The 25,698-nt window shown below is 45.0% G+C and overlaps 1 protein-coding gene across 5 annotated transcripts in view; it reads right to left on the bottom strand.

The window, feature by feature from the left end:
* Positions 1-24,280, bottom strand: part of stk16 (serine/threonine kinase 16) — a 59,145-nt gene extending 34,865 nt beyond the window's left edge. The window contains exons 1-3 of one of the 5 annotated variants that reach the window (XM_063051364.1): positions 24,147-24,280; positions 4,213-4,323; positions 2,547-2,766 (exon numbers count right to left, since the gene is read on the bottom strand). In XM_063051364.1, coding sequence (XP_062907434.1) covers positions 2,547-2,766; positions 4,213-4,298 — 306 coding nt within the window. In that variant the 5' untranslated portion in view covers positions 4,299-4,323; positions 24,147-24,280. Of the gene's footprint in view, positions 1-2,546; positions 2,767-3,540; positions 3,596-4,212; positions 4,324-6,999; positions 7,396-15,619; positions 15,763-15,800; positions 15,855-24,146 lie in introns of those variants that run through there. The other 4 variants (XM_063051366.1, XM_063051363.1, XM_063051365.1 and 1 more) reach the window with 4 other exon arrangements.
* Positions 24,281-25,698: the final 1,418 nt, after the last annotated feature.

Below are 25,698 nucleotides of genomic sequence, written 5' to 3'. Positions count from 1 at the left end.
TCCATCATCAAAGATCCTCTCCACCCAGGCCATGCTCTTTTCTTGCTGCTGCCATCAGGTAGAAGGTACAGGTGCCTCAGGTCTCACATCAATAGGTTCAAGACCAGTTACCACCCCTCAACCATCAGGCTCTTGAACATAAAGGGATAACTACACTCACTTAAGGACTCTTTTATCCAGTTATTTCATGCTCATTATTTATCTAGCATTTGCACAGTTTCTTTACAGTTCCTGATGCTTACAGTTTACAGACCCTGTTTACAGTTGCTGTTCTATAGATTTGCTAAGATGACCTGCAGAAAAAAAGAATCTCAGGGATGTATGTGGTAATATGTATGTACCCTGATAATAAATTTTACTTTCAACTTTGAACTCTGTTATTAGTAGTTCTTCTCATGATTGCATTGTTTCATCCAGGGACTGAATCCTTTTAGACAGGCAATGCAATATTTTCCCGTGACTGCTTGGGATTCCTCTGTGGGCTCCGGTTTCCCCTCAAATTCCAAAGATGTATGGGTTAGGGTTAGTAAGTTCTGGTCATACTATGTTGGTGTCAGAAGCATCACAACACATGTGAGCTGCTCCAGCACACTGTGTTGCTCAATGAAGCAAATGATGCATTTCACTGGATGTTTCAATGCTTAGATCTACATGAGACAAATAAAGCTAATTATCATCTTTTATATTTATGATGATCACAACCTTCCCCATCACGGAGGGCATCTTCAAGAGGCAACATCCATCACTAAGGATGCTTACCATACAGTACATGTCTGTATGGTGGGGAGGAGAAACAGGAGCCTGGACACCCACACTCAATGATTCAGGAACAGCTTCTTCCCCTCCACCATCAGATTTTCCAAACAGTCCATGAGTCCATGAACGCTGCCTCATTATTTTTGTTTGCATTGTTAATCCATTTTTGTAATTCATAGTAATCTTACATCTTTCCACTCTCTTGAGGGTAAAATGCCCTTGCTGGCCAAAGTCATTATGCTTGATTGTTAAGAACAGCGGTCCCCAACCACTGGGCCGTGGACCGGTACCGGGCTGCAAAGCATGTGCTACCGGGCCGTGAGGAAACGGTATGAGTCAGCTGCACCTTTCCTCATTCCCTGTCATGCATTGTTGAACTTGAACATAGGGTTGCCACCTGTCCCGTATTTGCTGGGACATCCCGTATATTGGGCTAAATTGGTTGGTCCTGTATTTCCCCCGCTAAGGTAGAGCAATCCTATGAAACTTTTTGTGCCGAAATGGCGTGAAGAGAAGAAGCAATTACCATTAATTTATATGGGAAAATTTTTTGAGCGTTCCCAGACCCAAAAAGTAACCTACCAAATCATACCAAATAACACATAAAACCGAAAATAAATAACACTAACATATAGTAAAAGCAGGAATGATATGATAAATACACAGCCTATATAAAGTAGAAATAACGTATGTACAGTGTAGTCAGGAAGATGAAGGCAAAACTGATTTGTGGGGAGAAAATTGGCACGTACGCGCATGCGCACATCACATACGTACACAGGTTCCCGCGCAAGGCTTCACGGTCATGCTAGTCTTTCTTGGGGTAAAGTGTCCCGGGATTTGACTGCTACTTTTGTCCCTTATTTGGGAGTGAGAAAGTTGGCAACCCTAACTTTAAAAGACATGTTGAGGTGAGTTTAACCCTACTTGAACACCACCTCTTCCCCCCGGTCGGCCGGTCCGCAAGAATATTGTCAATATTAAACCAGTCTGCTGTGCAAAAAAGGTTGGGGACCCCTGGTTAAGAACATAGATCATAGAACAGTACAGCACATTAATAGGCCCTGTGGCCCACAATGTTGTGCCGAACCAAATGAATTAGTAATCAAATGGCAAACTAAATTAATCCCTTATGCCCACACAATGTCCACATCACTCACATTCATGTGCCTATCTAAACGTCTCTTTAGTCCCTGACGTATTTGTGTCTGCCACCACCCAAGACAGCGCATTTCAGAAACCCACCACTCCTTACGTAAAAAACTTGCCCCTCACATCTCCTTTGAAATCACCCACCTTCATCTTAAATGCGTATCCTCTGGTATTAGACATTTCAACCCTGTCTACTCTGTCTATGACTCCCATAATCTTATAAACCTCAGCCTCCGCTGATCCAGAGAAAACAACTGAAATTAGTCCAACCTCTAATCCAGGCAGCATCCTATTAATAGAGTGACCAGAATTGTTATGATGTTCTAATTAATTGATTGATTGAGATACAGTGCAGAAAGAAATGTTATTTATTCCTTTCTTGTCCCAATGTGTCAGCGAGAAAGATCATATAACCCAGTGCCATTAGCCTGTTGTAGAAAAGTGGCAATGAGATGATTCTCATTGTGAGGAAAATTTCTATTGCTACCGCAAAACAACAAATTTCAAGTCATACAAGTCAGCGATAAATCAGATAACAATAAATTTATGTTAACATAGTAATTCCCCAATTCCTCGCTGCAGGCACAGAGTTGTGTAACTTACAATTCTTTGCTAAGTGAACAGAAGGCTTGACTTACCTTAATGTAAGGCAGAAGAAGCCAAGTCTCACACTTTGGACTTTTGTCTATGATGCTGTATGCTTCTAGAGACAGGACGTTTGGGTGGTTGAACATTCGGTGCATTTCCACCTCGGTGAGTGCATTCTTCCGGTCTTCTTTGTCATGGCAGATGATGCGTTTAAGGGCATAGAACTTGCCATCCTGTACACTCTCCACAAGATCTACATAACTGAAACCCCTGGGGCAGAAAGGGATATCAAAACTTCAAGATTTCAAAGTAACATTTATGGAGGCACAAGAGTCTGTAGATTGTAAAAACAGTAACAACACCTAAGATGTTGAAAGAAGTCAGCAGGACAGGCAGGATGTGCTGAGGAATGTGGACAGCCGACAGTTTGAGTTTTGACCCTTTATCCAAAATATCATCTGTCCATTTCCCACCTGTCCAGATGAAAGGAGTCAACTGGATACGTTGACTGTCCATTTCCCTCCAAAGATGCTGCCTGACCCACTGAGCTCATCCAGTGGGCTCGATTTAAGAGTAATTTGGAAGGGTGGGGTGAGGAGGGTTATAGTCCAGCTGTGGGTCAATGGATTAGGCAGAATGACATAAACACAAAAGATTCTGCAAATGCTGGAAATCCAGAAAACCACACATAAAATGCTGGTGGAACTCACAGGGCAGCATCTATGGTGAGGAACAAACAGTCAATGTTTGGGGCCGAGACCCTTCATCAGGACTGATTTCTCAGTCCAAAATGTCAACTGTTTATTCCTCTCTATAGAAGCTGCCTGACCTGCTGAGTTCCTCCAGCACTTTGTGTAGGCAGAATAATAATTTGGTGTGGACTAGATGGGCCAAAGAGCCTGTTTCTGTGCTGTAGTGTTCTATGATTCTATCTAGTGCGACCATAGAGCGTATAGCAAGGCTTGGTAGAGCTGCCCATGTCCCCTAAGTAAACAAGAACCGTGAGAGACCCTCTTTGAGATGACGTTCATACAGCTTCCGTACCTTCTGAGTTTAAGTGTCTGACCTTCTGCCCTCTTTTCTTCAGATAACTCAGCAGCTGAAGCAGCAGGAGTAGTGAAGAGAAAACAGAAAAACTGGCTTCATTATCTTTATCTTTCCAAACCTTCATTTTGTAGTTTGCTTTCCTTATGAATTCTCAAATATGAGGGCTGTGTGTTTGATGTGGTAAATGTGATTGACAAGCCCCACATTGGCAGATAAATACATTAACAAAACTGTGGGATAGTGACACGTTGAATTAACAGCTAGCAGAGCCATCGAATAAATACTTCAAATGTGGCCTTGGTTAAATCAGATAACCACAGAAAATGAAGCATAATCTACCTCTCTTGTGATGTGTGCTCATTTGGACTTACTGTATCGGAGACACTTCCTTTGCACGACTCATTCCTCCTGCACTTTCGCTGTAACCTAGAATTTCTGTTTTCCAAATTATAGTCAGAGTCATAAGCATGACAGAGCAGAAACAGGCCATTCTGCCCATCTAGTCATGTGAACGTTTATTCTGGGTAGTCCCATTGCCCTGCACCTATCTCATAGCCCTCCCTACCCACTGAGCATTAATGTGCTAAATTAATTTTACAACAATCCAAAATTGCATTGAAGCATAACTACGTTGAAACAAAGAGGCCAGACAAAGTAGCAATAACATACCCCTCATCCAGATTTTGGATAAATAAATAACGCTTATTGTCAATGGTGATTATCCCACGAGAGCAGATGCAGATAGCTTGGCCCATGGTTGAAGGGACATCCTTTAGGTCACTAATCAAAAGGAAAGTAGGAATCATTTTCCAAGTGAAAAGTCTGTAGATCACAGTTCTATAAACAAGTGTCCACTCGCAGAAATACAATCCACCATGACTGTAACAAGTTCATATTCACTTCCCAGAGAATCAGGATCAATTTTATTATTTTTAAAAATTTTTTTATGCGTTTCTACAATAGAACTAAAAGAAAAAAACCCAACAACAAAATGGAGATTTATACAGTGCAAAACAAACAAATCCAATATATATAATTCATAACAATAAAAAAAGCACCCAAAATAGAGTTATGGAAAATTAGTATCCTCCCCAATCTCCCACTGAAAAAAAACCCAAGCCAACAACCCCAGAGAACTGTAAATATATAAAGGAAAAAAGAATGTATACTGCCAACTACCAAAAGTATAAAGTAATTCACAACAAAAAAAACCGTATAACTTACAAAAAAAAGCTGAAAGGGATTGTAGCATACAAAAAAAAGGATAAACTTAACCTGAAGAGGAGTTATGAAAATATTCAAGAAAAGGTCCCCACACCTTATGAAACTTTATGTCCAAATTAAGAAGTGAATATGAATCTTTTCAAGGTCTAAACAGGCCATAATATCATTAAGCCATTGAATGTGAGTGGGTGGGGCAGCATCTTTCTACCTAAGAAGAACCAACCGGCTAGACAAGAGAGAGGCAAAAGATAATGTTTAACGTTTAGTCGACTGAAGTGCATAAAAAGAGCACCTTCACCCAAGGTGCCAAAAAGAGCAAGCAGAGGGTCAGGTTCTAAATGGTAATTAAGAATATGAGATAGGGTTGAAAAAACTTCTCTCCAGAATTTCTCTAGACTGGGACAGGCCCAGTACATACGAATAAGGGAAGCCTCAGCCCCTTTACACTTATCACAAAGAGGACTAATGTCGGGGTAAAACCGCGATAATTTAGTTTTAGATATATGAGCTCTGTGTACAACCTTAAACTGCAAACGGCAGTGGCGAGCACATAGAGAGGTTGAGTTAACTGACTTAAGAATTGAATCCCAAACCGCATCAGATAAGGAGATATTTAGATCATGTTCCCAGGCAGTTCTAATTTTATCGAAGGGGGCGTGCCTCAAGATCACTAACTTATCCCGAATAGCAGATATTAAACCTTTACCCTTTACCCAATGGATTGATACAAAGGAACAAGTCCAGAACATTTTTCTCAGGCATCTCAGCAAAGTTTGATATTAAAAGGTTAATGAAATGTCTAATTTGAAGATATCTAAAGAAATGAGTATTAGGTAGATTAAACTTTACAGACAGTTGTTGAAAAGTTGCAAAACAATTATCTATAAAAGATCTTCAAAGCGTCTAATACCCTTTCTATACAATCATAAAATGTTGAATCCCGTATAGAAGGTAGGAAAAGATGACTGTGTAAAATCGGGCTAGAGAGAGAAAAACCATGAAGACCATTAAATTTTCTAAACTGAGCCCATATTTTTAAAGTATGTCTGATAAGAGGATTAAAAATAAGTTTAGGCAAATAACAAGGAAGTGCAGAAATAGAAAAATCCTTAGTAGAGTTCTACTCCATTGCCACCCATTTTGGGCAGTCAGACTTATTATGGAAGAAAGACCAAAAAATAAGACAACGAGTATTGGCTGCCCAATAATATAAACCAAAATTAGACAAGGCCAAACCACCGACCTTTTTAGATTTTTGAAGGTGAGTTTTATTAAGTCTAGGGCGTTTACCCTTCCATAGATAGGACGAAATAATAGAATCTAACCCATCAAAAAAAGCTTTAGAAATAAGAATGGGTAAAGACTGAAATAGATACAAAAATTTAGGAAGGATATACAGAGCCACTTGCCATTGTGTTTTGTAGCTGTGCTGAATTGATGGGGATTTGGAGGAGAGGTGTTGAGCATAAAGTTTCCCTTTAGGCTGACGATCTTTTACTTTTTATATCAAACCTGACTACCTCCTTACCCTTAACGTTTCCACTTCTTAATAAATTTAGTCAGCTTTCTGGTTATAAACTTAATTTATATAAGAGTGAACTATTTCCAATTAATAGAGAAGCACAAGCTTTAGTATTCGATGATCCCCCTTTTAAAGTAGTTAACAATCAATTCTCTTATCTTGGTATTACAGTAACAAGGAACTTTAAGAATCTTTTTCGAGAAAATTTTACCAATCTTATAAACTCTACAAAACAGAGTTTGACACAGTGGTCACCCTTGTCTATGTCTCTTGAAGGTCGAATTAATGTTATTAAAATGTATATCTTAAATTTTTGTACCTATTTCAGTCTTTACCAATTTTATTATAACTAACATTGTGAAGTTTGCTGTTTTGCAACAGCAGTATGGTGCAATTTACAAAATACAGAACAGTACCGCACAGGAACAGGCCCTGTGGCCCACATTGTTGTGCCAAACCAATTAAGTCAGTATTCAAATGTCAACTGAACTATTCCCTGCTGCCTACACAATGTTCATATCTTTCCATTTTGCTCACATTCATGTGCCTACCTAAATGTCTGTTAACTCTGCCTTTGCTACCACCGCAGGCACCCACCACTCTCTGTGTAAAACACTTGCCCCTCACATCTCCTTTGAATTCACCCCCTCTTACCTCAAGTGCATGCCTTATTTATATACGGTAAATTACAATCAAAAACGTATATTAACATTTTTAATTAAACCAGTAGAGCAAAAGCAGTGAGGTGATCCTCATGGGCTGGTTCATTAACATGAGCAGTTCTGTAATTTTCTACACAGAAAGTTAGTTCTTGCATATGATCAAAATTTGGACTGGCAATGGTAATAATGTAACAGAGAGAGAGTGCATTGGATGATGTCGAGATAGAAGATTAGTCATGACTGAATTGTGATACAAGATCACAAAACCATGTGGCAGCTCCTGTTGATTTTGCTGTGATTCCAGACGCAGGCATTAAGTGAAAGACACTCTTTGGCTGCTTTATTAGACACAGGAATGGAACCCAGAGTGGTCTTCCGCTTCTGCAGCTCATGCACTTCAAGGTTTGACATCTTGCACGTTCAGGATTGCCCTCTTGTACACCACTGTTGTAAAGTAAGGTTATTCGAGTTAGTCGCCTTACTGTTGAAGCAATCCAGCTTTTCTCCTCTGACCTCTCTCATTAAAAAGGTATTTTCACCCACAGAACTGGCACTCACTGGACATGTTTTTTTTTTGCTTTTCATACTATTCTCTGTAAACTCTAGAGATTGTTGCCTGTGAAAATCCCAGGAGATCAGCAGTTTATCAGATACTCAAATTGCCCAGTATGTCACCAACAGTCATTCAATAGTCAAAGTCACTTAGATCACAATTCTTCCCCGTTCTGATGTTTGGTCTGAACAACAATTGGACTACATGTCTGCATGCTTTTATGCACTGAGCTGCTGCCACATGATCAGCAGATTAGATACTTTCCTAGTACCTAGTAATGTGGCCATTAAGTGTAAATATGATGTGGATCTTCTGGATCAGAACAAGAGAGCAGGTCATTTAGTGTCACGTCTGTCTGTCATCCCATCTGACCTTGATTCATAACCAAAATAAGTGCAGGTGCAAGGAATGGAAATAGTGTATCCTGAAAACCCCAGTAGGCCATGCAACATTTGTTGAGGAAAAAATATAGTCATAGTCATACTTTATTGATCCCGGGGGAAATTGTTTTTCATTACAGTTGCACCATAAATAATAAATAGTAATAGAACCTTAAATAGTTAAATAGTAATATGTAAATTATGCCAGTAAATTATGAAATAAGTCCAGGACCAGCCTATTGGCTCAGGGTGTCTGACCCTCCAAGGGAGGAGTTGTAAAGTTTGATGACCACAGGTAGGAATGACTTCCTATGACGCTCTGTGTTGCATCTCGGTGGAATGAGTCTCTGGCTGAATGTACTCCTGTTCCCAACCAGTACATTATGTAGTGGATGGGAGACATTGTCCAAGATGGCATGCAACTTGGACAGCATCCTCTTTTCAGACACCACCGTGAGAGAGTCCAGTTCCATCCCCACAACATCACTGGCCTTACGAATGAGTTTGTTGATTCTGTTGGTGTCTGCTACCCTCAGCCTGCTGCCCCAGCACACAACAGTAAACATGATAGCACTGGCCACCACAGACTCGTAGAACATCCTCAGCATCGTCCAGGAGATGTTAAAGGACCTCAGTCTTCTCAGGAAATAGAGACGGCTCTGTCCCTTGCTTCAACTCAATAGATCTTTATCAAATCTCGAAAGTCAGTCTCATGAGGATAGGTTGAGCAAGCCAGGGCTTTTCTCTTTGGAGCAAAGGAGGATGAGAGGTGACTTGATGGAGGTCTACAAGATTATAAGAGGCATAGATCAAGTGGACAGCCAGTGCCTTTTTCCAAGGGCAGTAATAGCTAATACGAGAGGGAATAATTTTAAGGTTGTTGGAGCAAAGTAAAGGCAGGATGTCAGAGGTATTTTTTTTATATACAGAGAGTGAGTGGCAGCTGCTTGGAACACACAGCCAGGGGTGGTGGTAGAGGGAGATACATGAGGGACAGTTAAGAGACTGTTTGATAGACACAAGTTGAAAAAAAATGTAGGGCTAAGTGGGAGGGAAGGGTTAGATTGAACTTAGAGGAAGTTTAAAAAGACAGCACAACATCATGGATCAAAAAGCAGTAGTGTTCTATGATCTATGTTAAAGCAACATAAATTACTGAGAACGGAGTGGAGAGAGAGAACGAAAGGGAAAGTCATTGAATCAAAGGGCACTACAGCACAGAACCAGGCCCTTCAGCCCAACTAGTCCATGCTGAACCATTACTCTGCCTTGTCCCATTGACCTGCACCTGAACTGTAGCCCTCCATACCCCTCCCATCTATGTACCTATCTAAACTTACTTTAAATACTGAAACTGAATCCACATCCACTGCTTCTGCTGGCAGCTTGTTCCACACTCTCACCACGCTGAGTGAAGAAGTTCACCCTCATGTTCCCCTTTAACTTTCCACCTTTCAACATTAACCTGTAGTTGTAATCTCACTCGGGCTCGGGCGAAAGGACTACTTGCATTTACCCTATCAGTATTTAATATATATTTTGATTGGGTGCAGACTGAATGACACAGGTAGTAGCAGTACTAGGTGACAGAGGGGTAAAGCTCATGAATAACTAAAGCTGAGTCTGCAGGGAGGTGGATGACCTACTTCTGCTGTAATTTTTGTATGTTTTATGGAAACCAGAGACAAGCCAAACAATGAAGATGATGTGCCTATGGAGTCACTGTCAGCAGGAAAAAATGACCAGAGACACAAGACACTGCTAATGCTTTAATCCGAAAAAAAAATCAATCAGCTGGGGTAATTCACCAGGTAAGCAACCTATGTAGGGGAAAAGAACTGTCAATTTAAGTTGGAGTTGGAACTGGTTCATTATTGTCATGTAAAGCACTTTTCTTGAGTACCATACTTGAAGATCAAATCATTGCACAGTACATTGAGGTAGAACAAGGTAAACCAATAACAATACAGAATAAAGTGTAAAAATTACAGAGAAAGAGCAGTGCAGGTAAACAATAAGGTGCAAGGTTATAATAAAGTAGATCCATCTTATATACTAGGGAACCATTTAATGATCTTACAGCAACTGGATAGAAGCTGAAACTGGTAGAACATGCTTTCAGGCTTTTGTACCTTCTTGCCAATGGCAGAGGGGAGAAGAGAGAATGTCCGGGCTGGGTGGGCTCTTTGATTATGCTGGCTGCTTTACTGAGGCAGTGAGGCAGTAACGTGCAGAGCAGTTGCCAAACCAGGCCACGGTGCATCCAGACAGGATGCCTTCTCTGGTACATCGACTAAGATTGGTAAAGTTCATCAGGGACGCGCCAAATTTCTTCAGCCTTCTGAGGAAGTGAGGTTTCTTGACAATGGCATCTATGAGGTTGGAACAGGACAGGCTATGTTCACTCCTAGGAACTCGAAGCTCTAAACCTCAACACCGTTAACGTAGATAGGAGGATGTGCACCGCCTGCTCTTTCTGAAGTCAAAGAGCAGCTCTCTTGCTTTGCTAATATTAAGGGAAATGCTGTTGTCACTAAGCTTTCTATCTCTCTCCTGAATTCTAACTCATATTTGAAATGCTGTTCACTACAGTGGCATCATCTGCAAATTTCTATCAGGAGTTAAAGCAGAACCTGGCCACGCACTCAGGGAGTAGAGTAGGGCCTAAGGACACAACCTTGTGGAACATCAGTATTTAGAGTAATTATGGCTGAGGTGTTGCTGCCTGTCCTTACTGATTATGAGCTGTTGGTCAGGAACTCAGGGATCCAGTTGCAGAGGGATGTGATGGCTCACAGGGTCTGGAGTTTGGCGATGAATTTTTTATTATTATAGCACTAAGGCAGAGCTTTAATCAATAAACAATATTCTAATGTAGGTGCCTGTACTGTCCAGATGCTCCAGAGGTGAGTGTAGGGGCAGGGAGACAGTGCCTGCCATCGACCTGTTTCAGCAGAAGGTTGATACCGAGAAGCAGCTCAGGATGTTTGGTGCTGAGTTTTCAGACTGGCTGCATCACAGCTTGTTATGGATACTCCAATACACAGGAGGCCGCAGAGTGGTGTAGACTGAGGCAGCAGGATCACAGGCACAATCCTTCCCATGATCGAGAACACTGGTGCCTCAAGATGGTGGCAGCCATTATTAAATGCCCTCAACATCCACCATAAACAAGAGATTCTGCAGATGCTGATAATCTTGAGCAACACGTGCAAAATGTTTGAGGAACTCAGGATGAGAGGCAGCATCTATGAAGAGTCCTGGTCAAGGACCTCAGACTGAAATGTTGACCGTTCATTCCGTGCAAAGGTTCTGCCTGACTTGCTAATGCTTCCATTATTCAGGACATATGAAGGAACTGAGGGAAATACATGTTAGTAGGGAAGTGGTGTTAGGTAAATTGAAGGGATTAAAGGCAGATAAATCCCCCAGGCCAGATGGTCTCCATCCCAGAGTGCTTAAGGAAGTAGCCCAAGAAATAGTGGATGCATTAGTGATAATTTTTCAAACTCTTTAGATTCTAGACTAGTTCCTGAGGATTGGAGGGTGGCTAATGTAACCCCACTTTTTAAAAAAGGAGGGAGAGAGAAACCGGGCAATTATAGACCGGTTAGCCTGACATCGGTGGTGGGGAAAATGCTAGAGTCAGTTATCAAAGATGTGATAACAGCACATTTGGAAAGCGGTGAAATCATCGGACAAAGTCAGCATGGATTTGTGAAAGGAAAATCATGTCTGACGAATCTCATAGAGTTTTTTGAAGATGTAACTAGTAGAGTTGATCGGGGAGAACCAGTGGATGTGGTATATTTGGATTTTCAAAAGGCTTTTGACAAGGTCCCACACAGGAGATTAGTGTGCAAACTTAAAGCACACGGTATTGGGGGTAAGGTATTGATGTGGATAGAGAATTGGTTGGCAGACAGGAAGCAAAGAGTGGGAATAAATGGGACCTTTTCAGAATGGCAGGAAGTGACAAGTGGGGTACCGCAAGGCTCAGTGCTGGAACCCCAGTTTACAATATATATTAATGACTTAGATGAGGGAATTAAATGCAGCATCTCCAAGTTTGCGGATGACACGAAGCTGGGTGGCAGTGTTAGCTGTGAGGAGGATGCTAAGAGGATGCAGGGTGACTTGGATAGGTTAGGTGAGTGGGCAATTTCATGGCAGATGCAATTTAATGTGGATAAATGTGAGGTTATCCACTTTGGTGGCAAAAACAGGAAAACAGATTATTATCTGAATGGTGTCCAATTAGGAAAAGGGGAGGTGAAATGAGACCTGGGTGTCATTATACACCAGTCATTGAAAGTGGGCATGCAGGTACAGCAGGTGGTGAAAAAGGCGAATGGTATGCTGGCATTTATAGCAAGAGGATTCGAGTACAGGAGCAGGGAGGTACTACTGCAGTTGTACAAGGCCTTGATGAGACCACACCTGGAGTATTGTGTGCAGTTTTGGTCCCCTAATCTGAGGAAAGACATCCTTGCCATAGAGGGAGTACAAAGAAGGTTCACCAGATTGATTCCTGGGATGGCAGGACTTTTATATGATGAAAGACTGGATCAACTAGGCTTATACTCATTGGAATTTAGAAGATTGAGGGGGGATCTAATTGAAACGTATAAAATCCTAAAGGGATTGGACAGGCTAGATGCAGGAAGATTGTTCCCGATGTTGGGGAAGTCCAGAACGAGGGGTCACAGTTTGAGGATAAAGGGGAAGCCTTTTAAGACCGAGATTAGGAAAAACTTCTTCACACAGAGAGTGGTGAATCTGTGGAATTCTCTGCCACAGGAAACAGTTGAGGCCAGTTCATTGGCTATATTTAAGAGGGAGTTAGATATGGCCCTTGTGGCTAAAGGGATCAGGGGTTATGGAGGGAAGGCTGGTACAGGGTTCTGAGTTGGATGATCAGCCATGATCATACTGAATGGCGGTGCAGGCTCGAAGGGCCGAATGGCTGACTCCTGCACCTATTTTCTATGTTTCTATATACCAGAAACACTGCAGTCGCAGAGCCCTCGGCATTGTCAAGAATCCTTCCCATCTGTCCCACAATCACTTTGACCTCCTACCGTCAGGCAGAAGTTACCTGTTAGGCTGGGTAACAGCTCTTCTCCCAGGTTGTGAGACCTCTGAACACAGTTCCACCACTGAGTATACATTATTAATGACGGTACCAGTAGCAGTAATACTGTTGTATATTTAACTTTGGCAACTTGTATATGGACAGAATATTAATTATCTGTTAACATTATTGTTATTCTATTATGTGCTGTTTGTGATATATGCACAGTTTTACAGCTAGGTTTCAGAGGAACATAGTTTCATTTAGCTGTCCACATAAATATGGTTAAATAGCGAAACTTGAACTTAAACTTGAAGAGGTCCTTTTCTCATTACTACCATTGGGGTAAGGTACAGGAGCCTGAATATTCACACTCAACGTTTAAAGAAGCTTCTTCCCCTTTGCCATCAGACTTCTGAACTGCCCATGAACACTACTGCGTTTTTGTCTTTTTCACTATTTATGTATTTCCTAAGTTTTATTTGGGGCTTTGCATTTTAATGCTGCCACAAAATAAAATTCGCAACATTTGCCAGTGATTCTGATTATTGGAGAGCTGGAAAGATTTTATAATCAGAATCAGAATTAATATCACTGACATATGTTGTGAATTTTTTTGTTTTACAGCAGCAGTACAGTAAATAAAATAGACTAAAGTACTTAAAAATTTATATATATATATATACACACACACAAAATATATATACGTAACCAGTACAAAAATAGTGAGATAATGTACATGGATTCATTGTCCATTCAGAAATCTGATGGAGGGGTTGAAGTTGTTCTTAAAGTGTTGAGTGTATATTTTCAGTCTCCTGCACCTCCTCCCTGATGGTAGAAATGATAAGAGGGCATGTCCTGGGTGATGGGGGTCCCTAATGATGGATGCCGCGTTTCCGAGACATCAGTTTGTGAAGATGTCCTCAATGATGGAGAGGCTAGTACCCATGATGGAGTTAGTTAAGTTCACAACTATCTGCAGTTTAGTGCGATCCCATGCAGTAGCCCCTCCATACCAGATGGTGATAGAACCAGTTAGAATGCTCTCCAGGGTACATTTGTAGAAAATTGTTAGGAGCCTTTGGTGACATACCAAATCTCCTCAGACTTCATAATTGCATCAATATGCTGGGCTCAGGATAGATCTTCAAAAATTTTGAAACTGCTCATCCTTTCCACTCCTGATCCCTCAAAGAGGATTAGTTTAGGTTCCCTCAACTTCCCCCACCTCCTTGAAGTATACAGTCAATCCCTTGGTCTTACTGATTTAACTAAACATGTGGCCCAATTCAATTATTTCTTATAACTATACTAATTTCCAACTCTGCCATCAATGTTTGAATTTGTGTAGTGAAAACGGAAGCCCTATGGTCCAGGACCAAGGCCTCTGCTGAGCTGCTCTCACGGTGGACTGTGACACAGGAAGGGTGATGGGCAGAAGAAGAATAAGAATACGGATTTCCATTCAACTTTCTGCTGGCAGGGAGCCTGCCTTGGAGAGGATCATTACCCCTTCACTACAACTCACTTCCCACCAAAACAACGGCCACTCTACCCTACAGTTACAGAAACACTAACCTGTTATTCATCTTTTGCACTATTTTTATTATCTTATAGAAATACTTTTATGTATCACACTATACTGCAAAATAACAAATGTCCTGACTTATGTCAGTGATAATAAACATGTTTCTGATTCTGAATGGTCACCTAATATGATAAGATGGACTCCTGACAGCCTACCTCATCATGACCTCACAGCCTACCTCACCATGACCCCTGCACCTTATTGTTTGCCTACACTGCACTCTCTGTAGCTGCAAGATTTTATTTGGCACTCTGTTATTGTTCTACCTTGTCCTTTCCCCAATGCACTATGTAATGAACTGATCTGTATGAACAGTGCACAAGTTTTTCACTGTATCTCAGTACATGTGACAATAATAATAAACAAAACCAATGGGTGAGCTGAGGCCTCTGCACACATGCATTCCCTCACTCGGTGTGGTTCAGCCAACCCTACAAATGCCGAGAACCTTAAAACAAAAACAACAAATTGCTTAAAATACTCAGGGGGTCAGGCAGCTCCTGCAGAAAGATGAAAAAGAAAACCCACCTAAGCTTTCCAATCAACAGTAGCTCAACAGCATTTGACACTGCTATGCAACTGGATCCTTGACTTCCTCACTGGAGACCACTAGTACAAATCAGGAAAAACATCTCCTCCTCGCTGACAATCAGCACAGGCACACCTCAAGAATGCTTGCTTAACCCACTGCTCTACAACAGTGATCACGACCGGATTCAATTCCCACCACAGTTTGTACGTTCTCCCCGTGACCGTGTGGGTTTCCTACCACATTCCGAAGATGTACCAGTTACAGTCAGTGAGTTGTGGCTGGAGATATGGTGACACTTGCAGGCTGACCCAGCACATTGTCAGACTGTGTTGGCCGTTGACACAAACAATGCCATTCATGCTAAGTTTCAATATACATGTGTGTAAGTGAAAAGGGGGTTAGAGTACGGGATAAGAAGGGTTAAATGGTGTATGTGACCTGGAAAATATAGCAGGGGCGGGAACTAGACAACAGAACCGGGCACGGTTAGGATGTTGCAACTGCATGCTCATCTCTTAGAATAGAAGCGCTTACTGACCTGTACCTCTGCACGTGAAGCTGTTGTGACCATGATGAAATTGCTAACCACAAAACGGTCATAAGCGTGGACAGGGGAAACAGGTGCTAACTGAAACCTTTTTCTCTGGATATAAATGTACCCTTGTACTCGTGTTAGGCAGAGTTGATTGCCAGATGCTGCAAATGGGTATGGTGGTTACCTCTCCTCGGATCAAATTAAATAAAGAATTGATCGAGCGAATATGTGGTCTCTGATTGTTTTCTCCGACTGAATAGCGAATGGGTATGGACAATTTGGCGAGCCAGCCAGGAGTCCCAACAGGAGCCTCCAGCGATCCTGGTGTTAGTGAACTGGCGATCCACTGCACGCCGCTGAGATGGACGGGCCCACAGGGTGACTTTCCCCCGGTCCTCGCACGGTCTCCTTTGATTGCTTGCTCCCCTCAGGGTTCCTGTTGAGCTGCTCAGCGGATTGCACAGACCACAGTCGGTAGAGGCCACGAGGGTAGGTGGTTTTAACGTTGATTGATTTCTGATAAGAGAATCTGTATGAGAAATAGTGTCTGAAAAATGGGGAGTCGGGGACTCCAAGACCAGGGGCCGACGCGCAGTGAAATAGTGTCTGAAAAACGGGGAGTCGGGGACCCCGGGGCCGACACGCAGAGAAACAGTGTCTGAGAAACGGGGAGTCGGGGACCCCGGGGCCAGGGGCCGACGCGCAGAGAAACAGTGTCTGAGAAACGGGGAGTCGGGGACCCCGGGGCCAGGGGCCGACGTGCAGAGAAACAGTGTCTGAGAAACGGGGAGTCGGGGACCCCGGGGCCAGGGGCTGACGCGCAGAGAAACAGTGTCTGAGAAACGGGGAGTCGGGGACCCCGGGGCCAGGGGCCGACGCGCAGAGAAACAGTGTCTGAGAAACGGGGAGTCGGGGACCCCGGGGCCAGGGGCCAACGCGCAGTGAAATAGTGTCTGAAAAACGGGGAGTCGGGGACTCCGAGGCCAGGGGCCGACGCGCAGAGAAACAGTGTCTGAAAAACGGGGAGTCAGGGACTCCAAGACCAGGGGCCGACGCACAGAGAAACAGTGTGTGAGAAACAGGGAGTCCGGGACTCCGAGGCCAGGGGCCGACGCGCAGAGAAATAGTGTCTGAAGAACGGGGAGTCGGGGACTCCGAGGCCAGGGGCTGACGCGCAGAGAAACAGTGTCTGAAAAACGAGGAGTCCGGGACTCCGAGGCCAGGGGCCGACGAGCAGGATTTGTTTTGGAGGTCCGGGACCTCAATGAGGGGTTAGAATCCCCGAAGAAGTATTGTGAGTATTAAAGCCTGCCGGTGCTAATAAATTGGGCAGCAGATCATTGGTAGTGATCTATTACATTTTTCTTTGAGTGTGTTACAGCAAATTGGTCAGCGGGTTAGTGGCGGTAACCTATTACATTTTGAAGCTGGTAACCATTCTAATTGGCGTAGGAGGGGACAGGGCGTGTAGATTAAATTGATCAGCACAGGGCAGAGCAGACGTTTGGCCAAACACAGGGGAAGTGGCTCTCCCCTGCAGTCTATCCGGATGCTGTAAAAACGTTTTAGGTACACTTGTGAATTAGTGGAAATCTCGCTTTTCTACGAGTGACTGAGTTGGGGTCGCCTCACACGTGAGTACCGCAGTAAAAAGAATCAGGAAGGGGCAGGTGATATTTCACCGAAACTGCATCCAGCCTTAGACTGGTTGTCAAGAGGGGAAATCCCCCACGCAAAGGTCAGGACCTGGAAGTGGATGTGGGAGTAAAGTGATAAACATGGGTCAGACTTTGGATAAGGGGGACGTTACCACCCCACTCGGAAAGATGTGTAAGGAGAATCCGGAGCTGGAAAAGAATCTAAGACGTCTTAGTGCGCGCTTAAATAAAAGATTGGGGAGGGGGGGAATTGGCCGTTGGGAGGAACTTGGGACCTGGTCAAATGCAAAAAAGCAGTGACTGAAGTCTGGAAGCAAAATCACTCTCAGTAATGGAAAGATTCGATTACGAAGTGGGTAAAAATAGCGGACAGATTAAATGAGCGTTCCAGACAGACATCCTGGGAAGAAAATACCAAAAAACGAAACATCCCTATTACCGAGGATCAGGGCCAGGTCCGACCAACCATATGTAATTTTAAGGCCTTATGTGAATTATTTGATAAACAAATTAAATCAACTGGGAAAGGTGCACCTTTGGATATGTCAGGACTGCAGATTTTATTTGACACCGGCGAAGAAACCGACAATGAGGGTGTAATAGTTCCTTCAGGCCCTGCAGAAATCCCACTTCCTCCCCCACCCGGTTTACCAAATCCTTCAGGTCAGGTCTCGAAACCACCCTATTCTCCTATTCCCACATCAACCCCCGTAACGGCCCCCGTCCCGGCATCCTCCATACTTCCCGGGACTATTACTAATGGCGGATCAGGTACCCCACAATTTTCGAACTATGTTGCTACCCGAACTCGCTGGTGGACCACACAGCACTCCCAGATTCCAGTCCCAAAGCCCTGGCCGAAGCACAACGCGGTGGCTCGCCAACTGACGGGCTGTTGGGCAATGGTCCCACCCTAGACCCCCCGGACCCTGATGATCCAGACCCCAACTCTAATTTTGATCATGATTCCCGGAATGACTGGCCTCCATTGACTCGACAATTCCCACTTAGGACTGTGCAACAGCGGTTTTGGCACAAACACGCGGAGACCAACGCCGTCCGGTTGCCTGCTATTCCGTAGCCTTGGACCCAGTGGCCCAGGGCTTTCCCCCGTGTACTAAAGCATTACCCACCGTCTACAGCATGGTCACGGCAGCTGCTAATATCACCAGCCAGCCGGTAGCAGTTTATACCTCCCACATGATTACGGCGCTGCTCACTACACACAGTACCCAACATCTTACCCAGGCCCGCCTTAATCGATACGAGATTGCCCTCCTTCAGAACCCTCTCCTTACTTTTGAATATTGCTCTGCTATCAATCCAGTGTCCTTTTTACAGGGGCCACCGACACCCCTAACCAACCCCCCTCACTCTTGCATAGAACTTAACTACTTTCTTACCTCCCCCTGACCTGACCTTTCTGACCATGCACTACCCAACCCTGACCTTACTCTTTTCGTGGACGGATCCTCTTCGATCTCCCCTGCAGGCGACTGGGTGGCTGACTACGCTATGTCATCCCCCTCCCAGACCTTAGAAGCAGCGGCCCTTAAATCTCCCGTTTCGGCCCAGAAGGCGGAATTGTTCGCCCTTACTAGGGCTTGCATTTCAGCGCAAATATATATACGGACTCCCGCTATGCCTTTGGCGTTGCCCATGACTTCAGGTCCCTCTGGGCGCATCGCGGATTCCAGACCTCGATGGGCAAACCTATTGCCAATTCCGATTATATGTCCAACTTGCTTAAAGCCATACTCTTGCCCTCCAAATTGGCAATTATTAAATGCGCTGCCCATTTAACAGACGCCTCCTCGGTGACCCAGGGTAACTCCGCGCCGACGCAGCAGCGAAAGAAGCGTCCCTACTTGGCCCCTGGGAAGTGAGCATAGAACAGCGTGCATTGCTATCACGCAGGCCCCTAATAGTCCTGACATATCCACCATTTTGCAGTCCCAGAGGGACACCCATGAGGCTGAGACTGACCTGAGGCGCGACCACAATTGCGTTCAAGACTCTAACGCGTTTCTGGCAGACACCAGCGGGACAAATATGTGCCCCAGATGCATGGTTACCCCTTCTTGTCAATAAAATACACACTGATACACATCTGGGCAAGGAGGGAATGTGTGCGATATTGCTCAGAACCGGGTGGAGCCCTAACATGCAGGAGGCAGCAAAGGACAGAGCCAGGCGATGCCTAACCTGCCAGAAGGTAAACCCTGGAAAATCTATCAGATGCGAAAGAGGCTGGACTCCACTTCCAGGAGGGCCTTTTGAAGTGTTACAAATGGACTTTACTGAGCTGCCTCGAGTACACTGTTACAAATATTGCTTGGTGATAGTAGATGTGTTTAGCAGGTGGATAGAGGCTTTTCTAACCACCAATAACAAAGCAAGTACGGTGGTTAAGATACTAGTAAAGGACACCATACCACGATTTGGAATCCTCTGTCGCTTGTCTTCAGACAACGGGCCGCACTTCGTTGGAAAGATCAATAAGGAACTCTGTGAATTACTAAAGATAGACCAGCAGTTCCATTACTCCCACCATCCTGTAGCGGCAGGACTGGAGGAAAGGGTTAATGGGATACTAAAGGACAAATTGACTAAACTAACCCTAGAGACCAGACAGAATTGGTTGAAAGTGCTTCCGCTGGCACTATATCATATGCGGATCACTCCCCAGATTGGGACAGGACTAACCGCAGCAGAGATAGTTTATGGATGATCTGGCAGGACTCCCTGGGACAGTGACAGATCTCCCCCTCCCGTAGTGGACTTACAAGTAATGGGACAAGAATTACAGGACTATTGTAGGCGATTAACTCTCTCTTTGAAGTTCCTCCATACTCAGGTTGTGAAAGCCTATAAGGAGGGAGCAAGCACAGCGACTGGCCTAACCCCAAACCTGGCGACTGGGTGCTGATCCCAGACTAGAAAAGACCAAAGCTGGGACCTCGGTGGAAGGGACCGCACCAGGTCCTCCTGCAGACCCCTTCAGTGGTCAAGGTGGAAGGACAAGAGTGCTGGATCCATCTGAGCGACTGCAAATGCTGGGACCCAGAATTACCAGGAACTATGAAGGACTAAAAGAGTACTGGTAATTGTACTAAGATTGCCCCCTGTGTATGATTGAACTTTGTCTTTTTGGAGTGCCACAGCCCTAAAACCGTGCCCGGGGGGATGGAAGGTAGGATAACTTTGATTGTTTGTATCCTTCTAGGGATAGTAGGAACTATGGGTAGGATCAGGGGACGAGTACATACCTGCAATACAGAGTGGGAAAATAGGGAATATCATCTCTGCAGTCAGGATGTTCTGATGTGTGAGGGTGATGGGGATGATGAATTGGGGGAATGGAACATTACCAAGATCAATTACTGTTCCGGAAAGCTCGAGCAACCGGACCGCTGGGCTAGTCCTGGACGGAAGGAAGTCTTGGGTCCTCCCCTGTCGGTACGGAAGCTGCAGGTTTGATTTTGAATGCAGAAGGAACTGAATGGAGAACTAACTAGTAAACAAGTACTATAAAGGAAGGTGTTCCCAGGGAGCCCTAAAAGGGACCTCAACATCCTTAGTGGGCTCAAAGAGGGGCACCTTGAGAAAAAAAAAGAATTGGGGTTTCACCGAAAGCTCCACGCTTGGAAGGCGCCCCCCCCCCCCCAGGGTATATCAGTGAAAATTATTTTCAAAAGGTACATAAGACAATTATCTGGAACCACTATCGTCTGTTATCCTCCCCCCCCCCCCCGCCCCACAAGTGTCTCCTCCCTATTCACTATCTTCCCGCACTGGGACCGCACTTACCAACCTTTCTGGTGCGCCCCCCCCCCCCGTGACAGTACCCTGCCTAAGGAAAGGAGGGTGAAACTTATCTATGACCCCACCAAGGCCCCTGTGGCGGACTGTCTACTTCCTCCGGCTAACATTACATGGACAAGTAGCGACCACCGTTACAGTGCGGAATGGTTTAAGGGAGACCTCTGGTGGGAGGGCAACCCCAAACCCCCATGGGGAGGCCCAGGCTTTGACAACTGTTACACTGGGACAGGATGAGGATGCTCCGACATTTTTGCCTGCACACCCCTCGCCTGCCTATATGGCATCTGCAAAGAAGGCAATGTCACCCCTCAAACAAAGGGCAGAGCGTCATCTGTACCTGTAGTAAGTCGAATTGTGTGCCCCTGTCCCGGGGAGAACACCTTCTATGCGGAGAAGGAAACTGCACACACCTCCGAGTTTACAACCACCTGTTCCCCCGCCCAGACTACATCCAGGGGATCAAATGGGCCTCTTGTCCTCCCGGTAAAAGCCCAAGTGCCTGGAAGGACCATGGGTATCTGATGACAGCCAAGGGATGTACTGAAACCCTGTACACTTCTCAGGGTTATTTCTTCTTCCACAATGGCACGGCCACCAATTTCCTGGAATACCCTGATCTTTCCTCAGTGGCCTATGGCACCTTCTTCCCCACTGCGGTTCCCTGCCCAGGGGCCTGCGGGCCCCTGGCACCGCCACCTGCAAGACTTAAGAGAGAGGTTTCCCAAGAGTTCTGTGTGGACTACCGGAAACTGACTACCCTCACCCCGGGACAAGTGGCTGGGTATTGGGCGGCTGGCTTTTTCTCCCTAGGGGCTTCCGGAGCAGTCATGGCAGCCCACAATAGGAGCTACTTAGCTTGCAGCCTCACAAGTCTTGGAAACGCTACCTGTGGGGCATTAAAGCTCATAACGGACAACCTTAGCCAACTACGCCTCTTCTCCATGCAGAACCGTTATGCCCTTGATTATCTCCTTGCGAAGGAAGGTGAGGTATGTGTTATCGTAAAAGACCAATGCATAATGGGCCTGGACGATGCCACTGCAAACATAAGACGCTATGTGAACCAAATAGATGAACAATTAGGATCAATTAAGGAAGGAACAGACTGGGGAGGATGGGGAAACTGGGGATTAGGAGCATGGAAGGACTGGTTGATTAATGGTGCCATCTACGCACTAATGGCTATCATAGGAATCTCTGTCTGTATTGCCGTAGTAAAGTGTGTTCTGAACCGAATGATGGCCTCCCTAGGGAACTTAATGCCAGCAAAACCAATGATGGTAGTGAAGAATCCTGTAGAAGCCGGTGAGCTGCTTGAACCAATACCTGAGGATTTCCATGATATTGGTGGTTATCATTGAGATGATAAAAGGAGGGAATGTGTAAGTGAAAAGGGAGTTAGAGTATGGGATAGGAAGGGTTAAATGGTGTATGTGGCCTGGAAAATATAGCAGGGGCGGGAACTAGACAACAGAACCGGGCACGGTTAGGATGTTGCAACTGCATGCTCATCTCTTAGAATAGAAGCGCTTACTGACCTGTACCTCTGCACGTGAAGCTGTTGTGACCATGATGAAATTGCTAACCACAAAACGGTCATAAGCGTGGACAGGGGAAACAGGTGCTAACTGAAACCTTTTTCTCTGGATATAAATGTACCCTTGTACTCGTGCTAGGCAGAGTTGATTGCCAGACGCTGCAAATGGGTATGGTGGTTACCTCTCCTCGGATCAAATTAAATAAAGAATTGATCGAGCGAAAACGTGGCCTCTGAGTGTTTTCTCTGACTGAATAATAAATCGGTATGGACACGTGACAAATAAAGTTAATGTACGTGGCTAGGCATGGCACAAATACCATTTATAAATTTGCTGATGACACAACTACAGTTGGCAGAACCTTAGATGGCAACAAGGAGGCATACAGGAGAGAGGGAGATTAAGTGTGTATCTCATCAGCTAGTTGCATGGTGTCACAACAATTCAATGTCAATAAGGCAAGGAATTCGTTGTGGCCTTCGGGAAGGGGATGCACAGCAGTTCTCATTGAGGGATCAGCAATGGAAAGGGTGAGTAGCTTCAAGTTTCTGGGCGCCAACATCTCAGGGGATCTATCCTGGGCTCAAAACATTGATGCAGTCATGAAGAACACACACCAGTGACTATACATAGAGGACAGAAAATCTACAGCACATTACTGGCCCTTTAGCCCACAATGTAACCTACTCTAGAAGCTGCCTAGAATTTCCCTACCGCATAGCCCTCTATTTTTCTAAGCTCCATGTAACTAGCTAAGAGTCTCTTGATTACGAGTTTGAGGAGATTTGGTATGTCACCAAAGACTCCAACAGATTTCTACAGATGTACCACGGTATTCTGGCTCGTTCATCGCTGCCTGGTATGGCGGCCCCAATGCGCATGATTGTAAGAGACCGCAGAGGGTTGTACCCTAACCCTACTTCCCACCATCAAAGACATCTTCAAAATGCAGTGCCTCAAGATGACGGCAACCATCATCAATGACGCTCTTCCCTATCCAGCACAAGCCCTCTTCACGTTACCATAATTAGCGTGGAGTTACAGGAGCCTGAAGACACACGTATTCAATGTATAAGAACAGCTTCTTTCCCTCCGCCATCAAATTTCTGAATAGACAATGAACCATGTACACCACTTCCGTATTTTGCTTTTCGTACTATTTATATTTTATTGTAAATTATATATTTTTTTATGTATGGCCCTACACTGCTATGGAAAAACAACAAACTTCCCAACATAGGTCAGTGATAATAAATTGACGACACTAGGCTCAGCCTGACACATTCTGCGCATGTGTTAGCCTCATTCCGCCCCCACTGCCTGCTGGGAGTTGTAGTACAAATTCCTTTCCGTATGCGGCAACGGCGTATTTACGGGCCCCTTAGCAACACAAGCTTGTTAAGTATTTCTGTAATGAAACTTTCTCCCAGTTATTATCCGCCTTCCAGCAATCATTACCTCTTCCCCTGAAAATATTCCGTTCGAAAATAAGACAATAAGTACGGGTACCTGAAGAATCCACTGATACCAGCCCATCATCGCCGGCGACAATAACGTCCGCCGTCCCACCATCAGATCTCGCGAGAATGGGTGATGGATTGTTCCTCCTCTCCCCACACTTCCGGGTGAGATCTCGCGGGAGCTGGGTCTCCTGAGCACCAGCTTGGAACACGTGCCAGTGGGCTGTCCTGCACATGCTCCGGGACCTTTGCAGGCGCATTGCGTTAAGTTGAATGGTTTATTCAACTTAATCGTTCTGAATTCCAGGAGAGCCAAGGTCAGGTTTATTGTCATATGCAAAATTACATGTATGCACGGGTACAATAAAAAACTTAACAGAAGCGCCAAACTTAAGAGTTCGAAGTATATTTGATGTTCAAGTACGTATATGCAAATGGCAAGTAAATAAATAATGCAGAGAACTTGAGTCCCAGAAAGTGAGTCCATAGGTTGTGAAAACAGTTTAGAGTTGAGGTGAGTGAAATTAACCACATTACTTCAGGAGCCTGATAGCAGACGGACCACCCTGCAAAAACTCATTTCAGGGAGGTAGCACCATCAATTTGTGGGAGACTCCCAGAACTTCCGGGAGAGGTGGGATGTCTGCAATAGAGTAGCTCCTTAGCAGCTGGCCAGCTAGTTTAAATAATGTTAGCTATGCTGGTGAACGAATGACACCTGTTAAACTCACCTCAACATGTCTTTTACATTTTAACCCACCATGGGCAATAGAAAAGTCACTGTTGCAAACAGTGCAGCGAGCAACACTCATTATTTTTGACCCCTATTAGGCAGGGGTACACTTTAGATAGTCTGGGGTGACGTACGATTTATATTATTTTTTGGAACACTGTCCCATGGCGCGCTCTCGCTTTCTCTCTCTCGCTCTTGCGCTTGCTTTCTCTCTCGCCCTCGCTCTTGCCATCTCTCGTCACTCTCGCTCGCTCTGTCATAAGGTGATGGCTGGGAACGGACCCAGGTGCAAGACACAGACACTGAAGTACTACGGACAGGACTAGGATACAGGGCGATGGCAAGGACATGGACAGGAAAACCAGGAACCTGGAACAGGACTGGACAAAAGAGCTAGGAGCCCGGGCTTGGACTCCAAGCCAGAGACTGGACAAGGACCCAGTACCTGGGTCTTGCCTCTGGCTCGGACCCCAGAACTAGGCAAGGACGAGGCTTGGCAGGCAGGCAGGACGAGGCTGGAATCTTCAGGCTTGAGGCTAGAGACTAGGGACTTGACTTGGCAGGAGACTAGAGACTTGGCTCGGCAAGGGGCTGGGCAGGGGGCCGGAGTCTTCAGGCCTGGGGTGGGGCAGGGGGCCAGAGTCTTCAGGCCTGGGGCTTGAGGCGAGGCTAGGCAGGAGGCAGGATGAACTCCGAGCCAGAGACTGGACAAGGACCTAGTACCTGGGACTTGCCTCTGGCTCAGACCCCAGAACTAGGCAAGGACGAGGCTTGGCAGGCAGGCTGGATGAGGCTGGAGTCTTCAGGCTAGAGACTAGAGACCTGGCTTGGCAGGAGGCAGGAAGCTGGAGTCTGGAGACTCAAGGCA

Source organism: Mobula hypostoma, chromosome 6 (genome assembly GCF_963921235.1).
Source record: "Mobula hypostoma chromosome 6, sMobHyp1.1, whole genome shotgun sequence".
NCBI lineage: Eukaryota > Metazoa > Chordata > Chondrichthyes > Myliobatiformes > Myliobatidae > Mobula > Mobula hypostoma.
This window is presented reverse-complemented; position numbering and strand designations above follow the sequence as displayed.